This window comes from Grus americana, chromosome 3 (assembly GCF_028858705.1).
Source record: "Grus americana isolate bGruAme1 chromosome 3, bGruAme1.mat, whole genome shotgun sequence".
Lineage (NCBI taxonomy): Eukaryota > Metazoa > Chordata > Aves > Gruiformes > Gruidae > Grus > Grus americana.
This window is the reverse complement of record NC_072854.1, coordinates 124992891-125007821: the sequence shown is the minus strand read 5'-3', so window position 1 is coordinate 125007821 and position 14931 is coordinate 124992891. Positions and strand designations below refer to the sequence as shown.

General features: G+C 49.4%; 2 protein-coding genes across 5 annotated transcripts in view; one reads left to right on the top strand and one right to left on the bottom strand.

The window, feature by feature from the left end:
• Nucleotides 1–195: 195 nt before the first annotated feature.
• The window catches only part of LOC129204430 (uncharacterized), a 29078-nt gene continuing 14342 nt past the window's right edge, over nucleotides 196–14931 (bottom strand). For 2 of the 3 annotated variants that reach the window (XM_054820431.1, XM_054820432.1), the window contains 18 exons: nucleotides 13408–13490; nucleotides 11766–11880; nucleotides 10966–11094; nucleotides 10591–10707; nucleotides 9363–9481; nucleotides 9081–9182; nucleotides 8534–8660; nucleotides 7298–7499; nucleotides 6494–6638; nucleotides 4682–4867; nucleotides 4168–4232; nucleotides 3788–3875; nucleotides 3415–3484; nucleotides 2629–2848; nucleotides 2309–2399; nucleotides 1882–1995; nucleotides 1383–1501; nucleotides 196–709 (listed from right to left, as the gene is read on the bottom strand). In XM_054820431.1, the coding sequence (XP_054676406.1) occupies nucleotides 564–709; nucleotides 1383–1501; nucleotides 1882–1995; nucleotides 2309–2399; nucleotides 2629–2848; nucleotides 3415–3484; nucleotides 3788–3875; nucleotides 4168–4232; nucleotides 4682–4867; nucleotides 6494–6638; nucleotides 7298–7499; nucleotides 8534–8660; nucleotides 9081–9182; nucleotides 9363–9481; nucleotides 10591–10707; nucleotides 10966–11094; nucleotides 11766–11852 (2127 nt within the window). In that variant the 5' untranslated portion in view covers nucleotides 11853–11880; nucleotides 13408–13490 and the 3' untranslated portion in view covers nucleotides 196–563. Of the gene's footprint in view, nucleotides 710–1382; nucleotides 1502–1881; nucleotides 1996–2308; nucleotides 2400–2628; nucleotides 2849–3414; nucleotides 3485–3787; nucleotides 3876–4167; nucleotides 4233–4681; nucleotides 4868–6493; nucleotides 6639–7297; nucleotides 7500–8533; nucleotides 8661–9080; nucleotides 9183–9362; nucleotides 9482–10590; nucleotides 10708–10965; nucleotides 11095–11765; nucleotides 11881–13407; nucleotides 13491–13785; nucleotides 13927–14931 lie in introns of those variants that run through there. The other variant, XM_054820430.1, reaches the window with a different exon arrangement.
• Nucleotides 13863–14545, top strand: MTLN (mitoregulin). Of its 2 annotated transcripts, none has more exons than XM_054820451.1 (2): nucleotides 13863–14098; nucleotides 14200–14545. In XM_054820451.1, exon 1 carries the CDS (start codon nucleotides 13906–13908, stop codon nucleotides 14080–14082), a length of 177 nt encoding a protein of 58 aa, XP_054676426.1. In that variant the 5' UTR covers nucleotides 13863–13905; the 3' UTR covers nucleotides 14083–14098; nucleotides 14200–14545. The 2 variants fall into 2 exon arrangements, with proteins under 2 accessions (XP_054676426.1, XP_054676425.1); XM_054820450.1 differs by having other exon boundaries at nucleotides 14197–14545.

Genomic DNA, 14931 nt, shown 5'->3' with positions numbered 1-14931 from the left:
GGCTACACCTAAGCACAGCAGGTAGGAGGAGCCCGCAGCCCTCTACCCATCCTCCCTTCCCGGCTGCAGGACTTTGTGCCAGTTACCAGCCCGCAAGTGCGAGGAGATGACACGGCGCGCCCGCTCCCCTCCCGTCATTAACCCTTTGATAATAATTTTTTCTCGGACTGCTGAATTTAGTGCTCAAGAGCTGTTTAATTCAGCGTACATTGGTCCATATTTGCATATAAAAGTGCTGTAATACAAGATTCCAGTTACAAGAAGTTAAGTATTTCATAACATACTGAATACGGCACCGTTACTCGACTGGCACAGTCAGATACACCAACTCTCCCTCTGCTTTCTTGTGAGAGTTGTTCCAGTTTCTACATTTATATGAGACTTTACACGGAATAAAGCTCCTTTAAGTGACAAAGCCGTTTCCGGCCTCAGCTGCCCCTTCCGCTGCGTAATCTGGCCCCCATGTACGTAAGCACGGTGGCTGAAGGCAGCCAGGGAACACGCTGGAGCCCCAGGCAGCTGATAATTAGCTCCTCCTCGTCAACTGCTGCGGATTGCCCCTGTTACGCAGCACTCTCCAAAGTCAGATTACTGGGTACAGCGGCAGTAGGGGACAAGTTTAAGATCTCTTCAAGTGAGGGGCCTTCGTCCTCGAGGGGTATCTCTGCCTCAAACATGCGCTGGAGCAGAGCATCGACTGTCCTGTACCCTGCAGGTGGCCAAAAAAGAAAGAGCAGCTGTAAGCATCCAGTCCTGTTCCTCAACAAAACTTAGGTACTGGCTACCTTAAGGCAGCTCTTACTCAAAGACTGCTCCCCATTTTACACTAAACATACCCCAACACTATGTGTCCTGGTATTTTACTCCATATACTTTTAAGCACTATTCCCAGGTGTCCTCCAATGGATTTGTGACCCATTCACACTGAGAAGCGTGAGCTGGGGGATCTGCTAAGGTACAGCAAGAAAGCCAGAAGAAAAAGTAAGCATTGAGCTAGAGGAAAGGAGTGTATAGTCACCCCATGATCCAAGGCAGGAGTGCAGAGCGCATACAGGAAGGAGGAAAGCAGAAAAACAGACTTCTTGGCAACAGCTGGACCTCAGCCACCAAGGCAGTGTCTTCACAGACTGGCTACTGAGGACAGGTGTGCACAGGAGGGCCTAGGCGGGAAAGAGGGAAAGAAGTTGCTACAGAAGTAAAACCAGCAAACATTAGAGTGTCCACAGTTCTCTGAAAATATCCAGCTGGGTTATAGCTGCTTTTATAGCCCAAAGGAAGCAGAAGTGCTTGGGAGCTTCCCCAGAGACACGGCAATGATTAGGGACAGTTCAGAACCGTGGCCTCCTAAACAAGAGATGGGCACGCTGTGGGGCTGCACTTACGTTTGGAGGCAATTTTAAACACCAGCCCTTTAGACTGTGGCTTTGCTCCACCTTCCCCCTCGAGGTCGTGTTCAGCACTCTCCATGTTAACAAGGAGCTGTTCATCCTGGAGCTCATCCCTACACAAGAAGGACCAGAAGTCACCTGGGGGGGGCACGTCTTACCCCAGGGGCCCATGTGTACCCAGCAGCAATGGATTCTCTCGGGCAGGGCAATCACCAGCCATGGTGTTCATCTCCAGCATCTCCCCTGTCCTCTGGGCAACAGCCCTGGGCTGGAAGAGCTCCCCGAGGCAGAGACAAGGCCAAGGTGAGTAACTTTCTGCTACCGTCTAGACCAAACTTTCGGGGTCATGATAGATTAGCAAAAACTTTGTGACAAGGCAGAGGAGTCTCAGCTCACACCTCGGGACAGAGGGAGGCGTTTTCCTGCAGTCCCACAGCCCCCATCAGATGTGCCAAGCCAGCCACATGCAGCACGACCTTTTTCAGGGGCTTACTCTTGAACTCCCATTCCCAGCTCCTGGATTTTCTGTTCAATGGCTGTTTCTACTTCACTCTTCTCTAGGGAGTACTCCACAAAGAAAGCTTCCAAAATGAACGACACAAAGATACTGAAAGAAACGATGAGCAGAATTACATAGCAGCCTTTCCTCACTGGCATCCCCCCTGCTTCTGGGCACCACCTGCTGCCTCAGTATTCCCAGGCTCATTCCCAGCACTGCTTCCCTCCTCTGCTGCAGATGGGGAGCTCCAAGTCAGAGCAGCACTCAGTGGAGATAAGAACAGATGCAGCAGGTTCCTCTATGACACATGTCCCACCTGTCTCCAGGAGCAACACCATGTGCGACCTTGGGACCACCAGCAGCACCCTGGCAGGGAGGAGAGCCCCTCTTCCCTCTAAAATGGGAGCAAGCCAAAACTTACTTGACAATAATTATCACCATCACAATGTGGAAGGCAATGAAATATAGCTTCGCAGGCTGAACCGTCACGTTGGCAAAGCCATTGGCAAAGAGTATAGCGGGAGTTAAGGGCAAGAGCGCTAAAGGAGGAGAACATCTCGCTGTAGAGTAATGCTAAGGGAGGCACCAGGTAACACTGCCCAGCAATGACCTCCTGAACAAACCCCGTGGGGACCGTTCCTCAGTTGTCTGGTACTATGTGCGTGGGCGCGTGCAACACAAGGGGAAGAGCGGAGCATGGATCACCAAGCCCTTGTTTGGGCTTTCCACCACAAAGGATATCGTGCCACTGATTGACTACAGTGAGCTCCATCAGGACGATGAAGGATGACGCAAAGTTGTTGAAGTTGTTCTTGCAGTATTTCCCACGGGCAAACAGAGAATCCTTGAGAGCTGGGTTCCCGCATTCCAGGGCGTGAGGAGCATTCGAGTTTGCAGGGAAGAAATGGATTTTCCCATGGAATAACTCCATGCCAATGATGGCAAACACACAGTACACAACCTGGGAAAAGAAACCCCATCGCCTGCTTTTCCAGTGAGCAGCAAGCTCCATGGCAAATTTAGAATTCCAGCAGGTTTTCCAGTTTTTACAAACATGGCAAGCTGCTGAGGAACAGCATAGAGTCTAAGAGACCCAAGCTGCTCAAGGACAACTACCAGGCAGGAATAATAAGCCAAGAACTACAGGTCAAATACATGGAAATGAAATATTCTCAAATCATAAGAGACCTTATCTTTAGGAAATTATTTGAGAAACAGGTCTCTCATTCAGCTTCTTGCCCAAATCACAGTTTGATTCCCTAGAGCACAAAGCCCAGACCACACAGAATATCCTCACTGTCCCATGGAGCAAAGAAGAATGTCCTGACCTGGCAGCCAGCAGGAACCCAACCACTTTGCACACATTTACATGTGCAATGACCAAGAATCAAATAGACACTTAACAGTTTCAAAGGCCATCCATCCAGAGATTTGCATTTATCCTCTTGAAAACAGCATGAGCATGAGACTTAAGACACATTCCTGTAAAACTGGAGTGCTTTGAGCTAAGATACCAGGATTTCTTACCAGAGTCAGCCCACCAAATGTCAACATTGTTGGTACGATGTTTATCAGCGTGTTCATGATGACCCGGAACCTACAGCAAATGAATCGTGACAACAGCTGGTATGGGGACGCTCTTTGAAAGCCCATGCTTGCTTATTGTCCCACCCCATCCAGCACGTGCTCCCCACATGCCCTTATTTATAAGCAAGTCTCCAGAGAGGCTGCAGCAACTGGGCTCATGCCAGGCACACTGGGACAAGGCCTTGGCATGCTTTGTTGAGTGGCCACGGTCGGTCCAAAGGAGCATGCAGAGCAACTCAAGGCACTGTCTCAGCCAGCCTCTGACACAGCTTGCCCCAAAAACCCCATATCCCTATCCCACTCTCTTCATTACCTCTGAAAGCTGTCAACAATCCTTATTAGCCTGAGGACCCTTAAGATGAAGACAATATCCAGGATCTGTTGGCTGTTGTACTTCGTGGCTGAGAAAGGAAAAAAGATTATTTTTTTTTCCCCTGAAAAATAAGTAGGGAAGTGGGGAGATAAAGACTGTTCTTATATTTGTTTTGATTATGTCCTTGTTAAACACTGTTTATAACAGGTAGTTATTAAAAAAAAATAAGAAAAAAGAGACTAGGTTAGTTCTTAGAAACCCTACAGGGAATTAATTGTCTTTTCAAAAAAAGCCTCCCAAGCCCAAGATGATGATGGCAAAAGATGACTCAAGACCACTGAGTTTCCCAGATGCATGCAGACTGCTTAAGCTGCACTTACTCGACTTCAGGGTGGTATTGAGTATCGTTGCAGTCAAAGCAGCAAAGATGATGAGGGTATCAAACCTAGCACGAGGGAAGGCAGCACTGTTAGATTTGTGGGCAACAGAGACTGGGCGCTTAAGCTGCCGTACAATACAAACAAGTAGTGACCCCTCTTCCTCACAGCTGCGCCACACAGCCCCGCATCATCTCAAATTATTTGCAGGGCGGGAAGATGGGAAAGCTTTGCTTGGCAAAATGCTTTCCCCTGCCCAGTCACTATCTTCACATGCAGCAGAGTCACTTTTGACTGAGACAGAGTGAGGCAGAGAACAGTAGTCTCTGCCAGAGCCAGGTTAGGCCAGGAAAGAGCACAATGCCCTCTGATGCATACAGTCATTTTAATTACACCCTAGCACATGAGTTATTGTCAGGCAGCCCATCTCTCAAAGAGACTTTCAGTTCTTTGAGGAACTGAACACAAAGATCTCACACTTCACACCACCTTGAACACAACCGTTTCTCCCACTCACCAGTTCCAGAATTGATTTTTGCCAAAGAATGCCCTCGGTTCGTAAGTGTACACTTTCAGGAGTATCTCAATTATATACAAAGCAAGGAAGACCCACTCTGCATAAGAAATATAGGGCGTTTCCTCATCCAGAGCGATGAAAATAGCGTTTATTAGAATGATCACATCGTAAGTCCACACAAACCCCCTGCAAGAAGAAAGAGAAATCAGTTTGCCACTCCCAAGAAGGTAAAAGTTACACAGTTATTTCAGGAGTTCTTTTCCTCCTCTCTCAAACATTGCCATTGAGGTCAATCACCTTTACCCATCACTCCTCCCCAAACCCGGGAGTTTAGGAAAGTTACTGCAGAGTTTAGCTTTGCCCTTGAAGTCCAACACAAAGCAGAACACAAGCCTTCAAGGTACACCACTGCCAACACTCTCAGCGTTAAAGCATTAGAGGCTGACTGCAACTGTGTTTCTAACAAGTCAAGCAGCATTTCTCAAGCTGAAAGATTGGATGAGTAAAATAGGAGACAATACAAAGTTAGGAGGGGTGGCTGGTACACCAGATGGGTGTGCTGCGGTCAGAGGGACCTGGACAGGCTGGGAAAATGGGCAGAGAGGAATCCCGTATGTTCAAAGGGAAATGCAAAGCCCTGCTCCCAGGGAGGAATAACCTCACGCACCAGTGTTGGTCAGCCATCTGAAAAGCAGCTCTGCAGAAGATCTGGGGGGTCGTGGTTGGCAAGTTGAACGTGAGCCAGCAATGCTGGCAAAGGTGGCCAACAGCATCCTGGCCACATCAGGACAAGTATTGTGAACAGGTCCAGGGAAGTGATTTTTTTTCCCCCCCATCTAATCAGTACTGGTGAGGTGGCATTTGGAGTGCTGTGTCCACAACTGGGCTCCCCAGTACAAGAGAGACATGAACATACAAGGGCGAGCACAGCAAAGGGTCACAAAAGTGATTAAGAGATAGGATCGTCTGACATGTTACATGTAGAGAGAGCTGGGATTGTTCAGCCTGAAGGAGAGAAGGGTCGGGGGATCTCAATATGCACGTATAAATACCTGACGGAAAGGTGCAGAGAAGATGGAGCCAGACTCTTCTCAGTGGTATCCAGGGAAAGCACAAGAGGCAAGGGGCACAAATTGAAATACCAGATTTTCCATTTAAACAAAAAAGTGCCTTTTTTTTTTTAACCGAGGGTGGCCAAACACAGGAACGGGTTGCAGAGAGGTTATGGAGTCTCCATCCTTGGAGATACTCAAGACCCAACTAGACAAAGCCCTGAGCAGCCTACTCTAGCTCACCCTGCTTTGAGCAAGGGGGTTACATTAGACCCTCTCTAGATGTTCCTTCCAACCTCAGTGATTTTCCAATTCTGGGAAGACTCAGGTGTGAAACAGCACTAGTAGCTCATAGTACCAACTCGGTAAGAGCTGCTGAAGCAGCACAATGCAGCTTTGCAGCAGAGACTGCTGATATAACATCACCTTTAAGTGAAGCATTTAGTCTGGTCCTTCAAGGCAGACCATAAAGCACTCCTTGCTTTCAGTAAAAACTATTTACACTCAGCACCTATAGAAGATCTGAACAAGTGGGACTGGAAGAGGTACGGACTCACCAAGTCTAGTTTCTCGGCACCACTGAAGGGAGGCTAAGCACAGAGCTGGTCCACAGAACACTTTTAAAACAAAAGCCCCAATGTTTGCCTAAATGCAGGCTGCGCTTTCCAGCGTGACACCCAGACGAGCATCTGTTTGCAACACCATTGCTCTGCAGCCCTGCGAATGCCAAGGGCTGCTCGCTCCACCAGTCCAGGCTTACCTGTGCCTAACCATGCTGCGCAGGAACCGACTCACTGCTGACTTGTACACACGAGGCATCCACTGCCCCAGCGGATGGCTGCGTATTTTCAGGGTAATCACCTGGATGTTGAGGAGATCTGCCAGTTGTACAAAGGACTTCTTGTCTGCAGTAGGGGAGAGCACTACACATCAACCTGCTGTCATTAAGAAAAGACAACGTCTAGCAAATACAAACCTATATGCATACAATCTGGAGTCACTACCTGTTCACTGCAGCAGGCAACGCACACGCCCAAAGCGGTATCCACCAGAAAACAGGCTGAACTCAATACTCAAGCAGCTTCTCTGCCCTGTTCCTGGGGGACTGGCTCAAGCCATAGGTCAACAACCAACACAAACCTTTAATGATCTAGCGTGATGAGACTGACCCATCCCTCCTGACATCCTGTCTCCAGCAAGAGCAGAGCAAACGGCTCCAGAGGAACGTGTGGGAAGCCACACTGCTGGGAGGAATCTGATAACAAGGGAGGCTTTCTTTGTTCTATGCTGAGAACAGGAGGTCCCATTCTCCATGGTGAGCTTAGCCTGATGTCAAACGGCCACAAAGAGCCACCCACAGCGTACATAACACAGGCTACAGCACAGGCAGAAGGAACAACCTTTCAGGACTAAAGCAATCTGGAGGGAAGCAGGAAGAGGGGCCTGGAGTCCCTCTGGGTCCATTATGGACCACAGGTCCTAAAGCCAAAACCCTTGAAGCATCAGGCTCCTGACCCCAGGCTCCTCGCCAACCCCTGGAGCATAGCAGTGCCCCACTGCTCACCTACAAAACCCTTCTGTTCATCATCTGAGATGTGCAGCAGCAGCTCTCGGTGGGAGTTGCTGATATCAGGAGCCACAAGCTTGACAAGCTGCTTCCACCGGGCTTCTCTAACCACAAACTGTCCTCCTTCCTCTTCCTTCAGGAGGTTGAAGGCCTCTATCATCTTGCGATGCTTCATATAAGCAAGCTTACGGATCTCATTCTAGAGAGAATATTGTGATTTAGACAGCTTCAGTCATCCTTCCCCCTCCTTTTTAAATAAAATCTTACTTTCATGGCACAGAGATACAAGAAGGGACTCAGAGGAACACATTTGGAGTGATATTAGACAAAGTGCAGCACAGTCAGCGGGAGTGATAAGCAATGCTATTTAACAGGCAACCACAGGCCCTCTGCACAGGGGGTCTCTGGAAGGATCCCTAGGCTGTTTGCTGCTGGGAGATGCATTGAAAAAACGAAAGACAAAAGGATAGCGTCTAACAGGAAGGATATGGGGGAATATCTTTCAAAGATCACAGGATCTGCATGCTCACAGGTCACAGAAGCAAAGAGGATGTGTCCACACATGCTTCCCATCCGTAAGTGAACACTGCTGAGACCAGGGTGGAGATCCTCTCCTGCACACGATTACAGGCAGGCTAAAGAACCCTATACCCTTGGGAGACTGGAGCCTCTGGGAAGACCTAGCACACTGCTTACTGAGAAAGAGCCAGTCCCCCCATGGGAGCACCCCGTGGTTTCCAGCGCTCACCCTTTCATCACAAGTCCCAAACTGCACCTCCTGTTTGGGCGGAAGCAGCAAGAGTTCCAATTTACGTAGACCTCCCTTTACGTTTCCTTTGCTTTAAGGGCACGTGCAGTGACAGAAAAAGCGTGCTGTGTATTTGCTGACAACTGAAAACAGTCTCCTGCATAGAGACAGTGCTTTTGAGCTGGGACTAAGACTAACAGTGATAACAGACACACATGCCTCCTATCTGCTGAAACTTCTTGGGACCACAGTAGTGGAGAATCTCTCATTGTTAAGCGCTAAAAGCAGAATTCACAACAATCCCCGTGATACAAGAGGTGGGCCTGTGCTTGTTATTTGCAGAGCATTAGGAAAGGCCAGAAGCTGTACCCCTTCTCCGCATTTCCCGCAAGTGGAAGCTTTACAAGGGAAAGCCAGATGCCTCCTTACAAGGTTATACAGAACAGCAGGCAGCCACTGATCACAATTCACCCCTCAAACATTACCTTCAGGTGCTTTTTGTAGTTGTTGTACACAACAGCCAGGAAGAGAGACATGAAGATGTAAGTGTTGACGATGACAAAGGCAATGAAGAACAGGGCATACCACGAGCTGAAGTCAAATGCCGGCATCCTAGAAAAGAGGACAGAGATTGCTACTTGCTAGGCAGACAGACTGGGAAATAAAAGAAACCATAAGAAAACAGTCTTCCAGATGGATTTCTAACTACTGTTTTAGATAGGTTTTAATCAAAGAGTGTGTGTGTCCCTCCAATTTAAGCCCTCATCAGCTATTGGGTCATTTGGAAAGCAGTATTTTTAATGCACCTTTTCTAGAAGTCTTTCTAACCTCAGATTCTGGTTCAGAGCCACTTATAAAACTGATGGCTGACAGTTTGTGAAACCCCTGCAGGCTGGAAAAGTAAGAGCCCCATGGCTGCTCTGAAATACCTTGTTGTGCAAGGTATAGTATTTATTGTTCTAACCAGAGATCCTGCCACTAGGAGCAGGACATCAGCATTCACAACAAAGACTGCAAGCTCAGCATACATACATGACATCCGGGCTGTTTGCTGTTGTCACCAGCACATAGAGGTCAAACACAATTTCTAGGTAGTTTTTGAAATATGGCAAGCCTTCTGCTGTCTGGAGATTCCTAGGAGGAAAAGGACAATCTGTAGTTAAGCACAGAGATCACATGTCCCACCACAGGAACTGCACGTATCAGCAGTGCTTGTATTCACTAATAACCGTTTGGAGTTGCCAGATTCCCTCCTGCCCGAAAGTATCACATCCGTTCATCCCACCCAGCTCTGAGAAAAAGAAGTATTCACACCTCTCACCAAACAGCTTCAAGGCCATGAGGGAGAACATGAGAAGGCTAAACATGAAGAGCAAGAAGACGTAGGTAATCTCTGGCAGTGTGTTGCGGATGCTGCGGAAGGCTCTCCGAATCTGCCAGAAAGAAGGGAAGTGTTTAGAGGCAAGGTGGTACCTGTTTTCCCCTCACCATCCCATCTGGATCAAACACCTAAATGGAAACAGGCAAAGTGGGACACAGGTACTCTTCTGTCGCCCGGCGGGAGAGATTCTGACCCAGGTGTGCCAGCTCTGTTCTGCTAAAACCTCTGCAAGGGTATCAGGCCTTTCCTCCTCACTGCCCAGAGGAGATGTCTTATCTACACACCATCGTGAACTCAGCTAGCCAAGGGACAGAGGGCCCTGTGGCGCTGTGAGACGTTCTTGCTGCAGGGGACTGGTCAGGGACAGAAGCCCTTCACTCCAGGCTACAAAACATGCTCTGAGCCTCAGAGTTCACCTGCTCCCTCCCCCAGGTGTCTACACGACCATAGTTTATTCATTTGCAAGTTAGGATCAGAATGGTCTTGGGCAGCAGGGCAAAGATCTCCCTGTGACAAGAGGAATCAGAGTCCAAATCATCCATCTGGACTACAAGCTCAGTTTCTGAGAATGACGTGAAACTTGTGCTTGTTTGCCTAGGAGACTTCCAGAAATAAGTAACCTGGCCCCTGACCCAGGGACAAAGAGTTTTCTCATTTGCAGTTCTGCTTATGTTGACACCTCCCAAGGACGGGATCTAACTCTGCTTGCAGAGGCAGCTACTCCTCCACACAGGACGGACTAAGCACAGCCCACGGGCTGACCTTACAAGAGACATTCTTCCTTCTCTGTGCAGTCTTACACTTTATTGAGCATGATCTTCCCTAAAATTGACACAGCACCATGTTTGGTGAGAAGCTCTAGTTCCAGCCCCAAGCATGCTCAGGGCTCTGGACAGCAATAACCCAGCCCAGAGGTACAAGGAGAAGCCTTTTGGTACTTCGCACAGCACCCAAGCAGCACCAGTGAGGATGCACCCTTTCCTCCATCTCAAATTATTGCTTCAGGCCACCTCTGAGAGAAACCTTCACGCACAGGAATCGAAGTTCTTCCATTTCTGCAAAAAAATCTTTCTACTAACCCCCCTGGATCTCAGAAAGCAGCAGGCTGTCCAAAAATAGGACCTTGCACCAGGAGTACAGCCCACCAGGTCTCTTCCTTACCTGGCGACTCTCTGCAAAGTTGATCAGGAAGATGGGCCTCACAATTCTTGACCATCGAATGCTCCTCACATTGTATATTCTGAGGACCCCATATATGGCCAAGTCTGTTAGGGATAACTGTAGAAGAAAGAAGGAGAATTCCCAGAAGCAATGTTGGAAATGTGTCTAGATGGTGACGACAGTAGGGTTAGCTGGTACAAGACAGATGTGCACATGAGAGGTTTGTGAGAACAGGCCCAACTGTAGGTAGATTTGGGCATGGCTCTTGCAGAGCCGTTGTACATCAGGCCTATGTTACTGGGAAAGCCACAGGAGGAAAAAGCTGCTTCTGCATTGGCCACTTCAGCCTTGGAGGCTCCCCTCGGCCTAACTCACCAGGATTGCTACCATGATGCAGATGTTCTTGGTATCCTTCCAAAATACATTGCGAAGGGTGACTTTTGCAAAATGAGTCAGTCGGCCAAAGAACACCAGAAGGCACAACACCTCGACTAGAGAAGTGACCTGCAGAGAGAGAGAAGAAGCTTGAGTCAGCGCAACTGAGAGCGGGACTAGCCCTCTTCACAGAGAGGAGGATGCTCAGGCTGGGGTACAGGCAAAGGAAAAAACCAGGCAGATTCAGTATAAAAATTCTTCCAGTGGGTTCTGGCTGGTGGTTGTTTTACAGGCTCACATATCTGGCACTGAGCAATAGTTTTAAGCCTCCTTTTGTGCCATTCCCTGTGATGGGCAGGTTGAAGCCAGTAAATTTGTATTTGCTTAGGCTTGAAGGAGTACATCTCTCACAAACACACTAGTGCAGAACAAATAAAGGCTGCAGAAAAATCAGTCCTAAGGGCAACACTCCACTTCTGCTTTGAGACATGAGGACTGCACTTGCGTCACATAGAAGGCTGGAATTGTTCTCAGAGATGCAGAGAAGCAACATGACTTTGTCCACAGTCACATCAGCCATTGCTGATGCCCACGATGGCCTCCACAGTCTCTCCTTAGCTCCTATGGCCTTTTTTTCCCCCCCCCTCCCATTTCAGTAGATGAAAGGTATCAAAAGCAGTATCAGCAGCAATTATCTCTTGACATCTCGAGAACTTGTTTCAAGTGAGAAAGCCTTGCTTGCTCTACTGAGCAACTCAACAGTAGTTGCATTGCTGTTTCTACACCGCCTGGAACCTTACCAGGAAGGGGAGCGGATACACAGCAGGTTCTTCAAACACCGCAAGGGACAGGTTGAGAAAGATGAAGAAGTAGGTGGCTGTTCGCATGATCCAGTGGTTATAGAGATAATAAAGCCTGCAGAAAGAAGGCAGTGGCACCATAAATAAAGGCTTCAGCGCACATGCCCATGGTCTCAAACGCATCTTTAAGAGCAGCACATGCTGTCCCAAACAGCCATGGAGGAAGAAGGGTAACAGCAGCACAATTTTTGCTGGTCAGAGATTTGGCAATTTGTTTCCTGGCCCTTCCTTATAGTCTCAAAGCTGATGGACACTATACTCCCTTTCGGAGAGCAAAAAAACCTTGGAAGATGGAACACGCTTTCTTCACTTCAATTTTAAGACTCCAACATATAGACTTGGTAAAGCTGCTTTCTTTTTATAATTACCTTGTTCCTTAACTTGAGTGCTAAGCTCAGGTATCCGCGACTCACAAACTCCATGTGATTAGTTAACTAACATCCTTTCTTTACAGGTTAAAAAGCAAAGAGATAAGAAAAGCCACCAGAGACAACTATGGAGTTGCACAGTATACTTTTTTCTTATACATAGCTCAAGCAGTATTCTGTCCCCTACAGCAGCAAAACCTCCGGTGAACACTAGCAATAACCACGAACGCATCCAGCTCTAAGCCTCCCACAGGATGTTCCACACAATGGCATGCAACAGCGGCTCCTTCGGGGAGATGCGGAGTAGATCGATAGAGCATACAGTTTCTCCACCAATAACAAAGCTGCTGACATTGCCAAACAGTAATCTCACCTGCCCAATAACCACCTGCATGAAGGCTACAGGGCAGGTGATTATACAGATGGCACAATATTATGCCCTTAATAACACCATCAAGACACGAACACGTAAAACCTGACCATTTCTACTATTTAAACTAAGCATTCTTGGGCAGGACAAAACTATATGCACACAGGCTGTTTTTCCAAAGCAGAGAGACATTACAGCTACACAACAGCTTACACCTGCTCAAAGCCTTTGTAGCAAACATACTTAACTGTACTTGCGTCTCCAAAATACCCAAGAAACTTCGCCGGCTAAGACATGAGAACTACGTAAAAGGGAAGGGTGTTGCAGGGAGGGCTGCAGGAGTCATTAATGCTCACACGCTGCTTTGCTAGCCGTCTTTTGTATCACATATCCCTTCTACAGTAGCTTATCACCAATTAACATAAGCTTTTAATTACTCCTGCCCCTGGCAGCTACTGCCTTTTCTGAAGCACACCTGAGCAGAAGTGCCACTCACTCCTTTGATTAGCTGAAGTTTTGGTATGCAGTGTCACCTTCAGCCTTGAAAGATTTTAATTTTATTTTGCTCCAGCAAAACCCAAGTTCTTACTTCCTTTCCCATCCTCAACACACAAATGCTGAGCCCCGTTCAACATACACGTTTCAGCTAAAATCCAGTTCTTTGCATCCCACCCACCCAACCTTCTCCACACCCAGCTGGTGAACCCAAAGTCCCCAACCTTTGCTGGCTGTTGTTTTTTGGACACAGTCGTGGTTGGTTCTCCCCATCCCAGCCTGAGCACCCCAGCAGAGCTGTGCTCCAGAGCAACAGCGTGGGTGTTTGCGGGGAAGCAGATCACCTTACCTGACTGCCTCTGGGGAGGTCTTAAAAGGAATATTTCTGTTGTACTGTGCATCGGAGACAAACACTGCTGCCAGCAAGAGATCCTGCGGACAGGGGAAAAACACAGACAGCCGGTGGAGCTTGAAATAAATCAAAGCAGATATTCAAAGGAGGTCCCTTTCACCCCACGGTGAGGCAAGAAGCAGTACAAGGGATGCTGCAACTTTGCACACCCGCATCCCTTGTCTGCTAGAGAAGACCTATCACCGGCCCAGCCCGGGACGTGTCGCGGGACCCCCGTCCATCCTCCCCGGGGGGGGGACCCCCATCCTCCCCGGCGGGGCTCCGCCGGACGGCAGGACCCCCATCCATCCACCCTTCCCGGCGGGACTCCGCTACCTGCGAAGCCGCCTCCGCCATGGCGCGGGCAGACGCTGCACCTCCCCGGCCCCGCCGCCTTTAACGGAGCCCGCCCCCGCCCCGGCGGAAGCGAGAGGCGGGGCCGGAGCCGGGGCCGGGATGGGGCTGGAGGCGCTGGGGCCGCGGGCCGTGCGCTGGGCGCTGCTGGCCGCCTTCGCGGCCGGGGTGGTGGTGGGCTGGCAGGCGGGCCGTGCCCGCCGCCGGTTCCTCCGCTGGCGCCAGCGCCGCCTCCAGCGCCGTCTCGCCGCCGCCCAGGAGCAGCTGGAGGCGTCCTGAGCCGAGGAGACCCCCGGTGCGTCCCCGCAGCCGCGGTGCCGGGAGCCGGGCCCCCTTCCCTGCCCTCGCAGCGGGTGCGGGAGGTCAGCGCGACCATCCGGTTGTCTCCTCTAGCAGCCTCGGCTCGGTGGACGCAGCCTGAGCGGAACCGGATTCGCGCCGCGCCGCTGTCGGAGCTGGTTTGGAAAGGGTTGGTGAAAACCGCGTCGAAATGCTGCTGGGAAAGGACGGCATCTGTGGAACACCAAGACCTGCCTTCTGTCTGTCCTTCAGGAGATCCTGAACTGCCTCAGACTGACCTAACAAAGTACCCGGGACAGAGGAACGACGGCACCGAGCATGTTTCCGTATTTCGAAGGGTTATCTCTGTTTGTCTTGCTTTAAGTCTGCTACGGGGGTATGCTGCTCTGCCCTCGCCAGGTCGCGCTGCCGATACATTAAACCAGCAAAAATCATGACATGACCTTCCTGGATGTGTTTATTTCTCTGAGAAGTGAAAACATACCTGAAGGGTGTGTGTAACGCATCACAAATCTCATTATAAAAGCATGCATGTCAAAAAACCCTGTGGGGACAATGAAGTGGTGAAATTGCTGCATGGGATGGTAGGATGAACGAGTAGATTAAATGAAGGATGCTTGTGCTCTGGGCTGAATTTCTTCTTGTGCCTCGGACAAGGAATCGCAGAGATGGCGTAGTGCGTTCCTTCTTCCCATCACTAGTGACTTCAGTCCTGTGAGTCTGGGAGAACAGGGTGCTCCTGCTTTGCACCTGAGCGTGTACTGCACGCTGTGCAGGCTGCTGCTTTTCAGCTGTATTATTGAACTGTAAAAGGTTTGGGGAAAAACC